Source organism: Miscanthus floridulus, unplaced genomic scaffold, assembly GCF_019320115.1.
Source record: "Miscanthus floridulus cultivar M001 unplaced genomic scaffold, ASM1932011v1 os_1183_6, whole genome shotgun sequence".
Taxonomy (NCBI): domain Eukaryota; kingdom Viridiplantae; phylum Streptophyta; class Magnoliopsida; order Poales; family Poaceae; genus Miscanthus; species Miscanthus floridulus.
In genome coordinates this window covers 36,466-39,988 of record NW_027097581.1, presented here as the reverse complement: position 1 = coordinate 39,988, position 3,523 = coordinate 36,466, and the positions used below count along the sequence as shown (strand labels likewise).

Here is a 3,523-nt window from a genome sequence, read left to right as displayed (position 1 = left end):
CTCTTGTCAGCATGATTCATATTACCATATAACTTTTTTCATTTGTTTAATTATTATTTGTTTTAATCATGATCAACAATCATATAATCAGTTCCACTGGTCTTCTGCTAAATTACATGGTCTAAGCTGTAACCCAATTGAACCTTTTACTCATCCCTTTGAGTTGAGCTGAGCCGACTTGAACATTCAAAATTATTGTCGAGGATTGTCCTTTTTGTAGCTTCTTGTGTTTGTTGGGTTGATTTCACTACACATTATTTTGCTCTTATTTAAGGGATTTTCTTGTCTTTTTGGTATCTTTTGTCAGTCCGTTGTAAATATTAGAGTTATTGTCTGATTGTCTCAGGCATTCGGTGCAAGGCACCAGTAGCTGAAATAGTTATATTTTGTGCTGAGAATTTCATGCATTTTATTCTGGTGAAATAACTTGGTTGCGAGATTTCTTGACAATAATCAATTGCAAAATAATAGGGAGAAGAAATCATTGCTATAGTTCCTTGGGATGAGTGGTGGACCATGGTCCTCAAGGATGAATCAAATCCTCAGATAGCCCTGCTTCCTTTGCACCCTGATGTACGTGCCAGATTCAACGAAAGTGCTGCATGGGAATATGCCCAGAGCATGGTTGGGAAGCCTTATGGCTATCATAACATGATATTTAGCTGGATCGATACAATAGGAGATAATTATCCACCTCCCCTTGATGCTAACCTGGTAATTCTTATCGATCTTTGGAAAACTTAAATTGAGGCTTTATGCATGATTTATCTTATGTCACCCCAATTTCGTCAAACAATGTTTACAGGTAATGGCAGTCATGTCAATGTGGACTAGATTGCAGCCAGTTTATGCTGCAAACATGTTTAATGAAGCCCTAAACAAACGACTTGGCACTGAGGTTTGTAGATTACTGTTAATACTTATTCTCCCTCATCGGTATTCACAAGATTATTTTGATTCAAGCTAGTTTAAAGTTAAAACAATGCTGAATTTCTGTTAAACCTGTTTTTTTTTTATTGGGCACTCTTTTCAGATATTTTTGTACCTATTTAGTTAGACTAATTTGCATGCCTTTACTGGAACCAACTTCCGGGTTTGATAATGGCTTGGCCTATGGTACTCTTTTCAGATATTTTTGTACCTATTTAGTTAGACTAATTTGCATGCCTTTACTGGAACCAACTTCCGGGTTTGATAATGGCTTGGCCTATGGTATGGTTAGGGCAGCTCAACGGTGATGTATCAGCTAGCTTTAGTGTATCGACCTCAGGTTCTTGCAGGGAGTGAGAAAAGGTAGCTCTTCGTCAAGCGCTAGTCTATAGCAGAAACCAAGGGGCTCACCCACACCCATTCCCTCTCGCTACCATGTGGAGCCTACAGCAAACATGAAAATGTGCTGAATTAGATTATTCTAAGGGTAAAATATTTTATGCTGAAGGGCAGGCCTGGTGCAGTGGTGAGAGCTGTCTCACTGAGTCACCAGGTCACGGGTTCGAAGCAGCCTCTCCGTAGATTTTGCGGGGAGAAGGCTTGCCTCGGTTTTTCCCTTCCCCAGACCCCACTTATGTGGGAGCCTCCGGCACTGGGTCTGCCCCCCCCCCCCCCCCCCCCCCCCCCCCCTTTTTTTTAATATTTTATGCTATAACTATCTCTAGTTGACATGTTGGCATTATAGCTAGCAAGTAGCTATAACTGTTGGAGACACCTTTTTATTATGGGCAGACAGATATTGACTTGACTTTGTTGGGTGCACGATAGATTATAGATTGAGTGTCGTGCTCAAAAAAATAATAATACTCGACCAGGGGGAGAGACGTCCCCCTGATTTTGTCCTTAAGTTTGTACCAGCCTTTGAACCTTGGACTGGTGACAGGGGTTTCATTGACCCCCGGACTTCAACGGTCTAACCAGTGTAACCCAGGAGATTGGTAGCATCATTGCTCAAAATGATATGGGTTTTGTCAAAATGGAGAGCTATAATCTTGTTCACTCATGCTTTAGTTGTTACAGTTATGCTCAGTAATCAAATTCATAAGCATGTGTTCTTTTTTGTGTAGGGTTTGGACCTTCAGGGGATCATTATGGAGACTGAAAAACGTGGAATGTCTTTTGATCAGTTGCTCACCATACCCGAGCAAGACGAATGGGTATACAGTGATGGTAAATCAACTACTTGTGTTGCCTTCATTCTTGCAATGTACAAGGAGGCTGGAATATTCGCCCCTTTCTCGGAGTCGATCCAGGTCACCGAGTTCACTGTAAGTGACATTTCGTGCTTAGTCTCTCTCTCCATCATTCTTCTGGTTGATTGATGTGCATTACTAAGTCTAGTCTAACCTGCATCATTTGACTCTGCTTCTTCTGCCTCAGATTCGTGACGCATACATGCTCAAGATTTTTGAAGACAACCCGGCAAGGCTTCCAAGCTGGTGCAACACAGACACGGACAAGCTTCCCTTTTGCCAGATTCTTGGAGAGTACAGAATGGAGCTGCCAGAGTACAACACGATTGAACCTTATGCGAAAATGAACGAGAACTGTCCGTCCTTACCCCCAACATACAAACGACCCGCTCGCTGCTGACTATGAGATTGTCTTCTATATATGTATCTTTCTGCAGCTGCTGCGTTTACACAGTAGCAGTTGAGTGTTGTTGCTAAGTTGTTCTGTAAATTAAAGACACTGTATATATAGGTGTTTGGTAGATGGTAGTTATTACCAGTAACGTAGCTACGATGTATTCAGGTTCACGGTTTTCAGTCGATCAGTTCTGAAGCCACGGGGTCGGCGACCAATATGAAGGTTAGGATTTGGCCGCTCCGGAAAGTTGCTTATATGTATATAGGCAACATTGTTGCTTTGTCTGTGGACAATTTCTTGGTTATACAATGTGAACTCCGTCAAGAAATAAGTCTACAATGCAACGTCAGTTGATTCTGATATGTCACCTTACTGTCGTCGAATTGGCTAGCAAAGATTACTACTAACCTGTGCTCCACAATAATTAGAATTTCGACTTTATTATTCCATGTTTGACCTTCGAATATTTGTACCAATAGTACTATCAGATGTATCACATGTAACTGCTATTTTAGTAATAAATTTTATATGCCACTTTTCTCTAGTCGATACTTATCTCGGAGGTTAGTGCTTTCGTTTTAAATTGTTCGTCTGCCTCTGGCACATACAGAGATTTAGGGTATATTTGGTTTAACTGTGAGGTATGAAAAAACTGTTGCAAGCTATGTACTATGAAAAAATTATACTCCCTTCATTCCAAATTATATAGGCTCCGTTCACTTCGCTGAAAAAATAAGACGAAACATTGTTCCGACTGATTTGTTGTGAGAGAAAACACTGTTCCAGCTGAAAAAACAAGCTGAAAAGTATGGATTATAAGACAAGCGACATGGCCTATAAGGTGTTTTGTCTTTTTAAATACATAGCTTTTGTTATGCACTTAGATATATACTGAGACAAATGAGCCACCAATTACTTTAGACCGGGAAAAAATAAACCTGCA

The 3,523-nt window shown here is 40.5% G+C and overlaps 1 protein-coding gene across 1 annotated transcript; it reads left to right on the top strand.

Moving 5' to 3' along the window:
• Positions 1–442: 442 nt before the first annotated feature.
• Positions 443–3,284, top strand: LOC136533783 (uncharacterized). The gene is made up of 4 exons (XM_066526319.1): positions 443–714; positions 806–898; positions 2,058–2,258; positions 2,371–3,284. Exons 1-4 carry the CDS (start codon positions 517–519, stop codon positions 2,581–2,583), a joined length of 705 nt encoding a protein of 234 aa, XP_066382416.1. The 5' UTR covers positions 443–516; the 3' UTR covers positions 2,584–3,284.
• The last annotated feature ends 239 nt before the right edge of the window (positions 3,285–3,523 follow it).

What these genes read in the sequence shown, in the direction of transcription:
- LOC136533783 (XM_066526319.1), top strand. Translation starts at nt 517, where the DNA reads ATGGTCCTCAAGGATGAATCAAATCCTCAGATAGCCCTGCTTCCTTTG. An exon ending in CTCCCCTTGATGCTAACCTG is followed by an intron (nt 715 to 805) that starts GTAATTCTTATC and finishes CAATGTTTACAG; the next exon opens with GTAATGGCAGTCATGTCAAT. An exon ending in TCCAGGTCACCGAGTTCACT is followed by an intron (nt 2,259 to 2,370) that starts GTAAGTGACATT and finishes CTTCTGCCTCAG; the next exon opens with ATTCGTGACGCATACATGCT.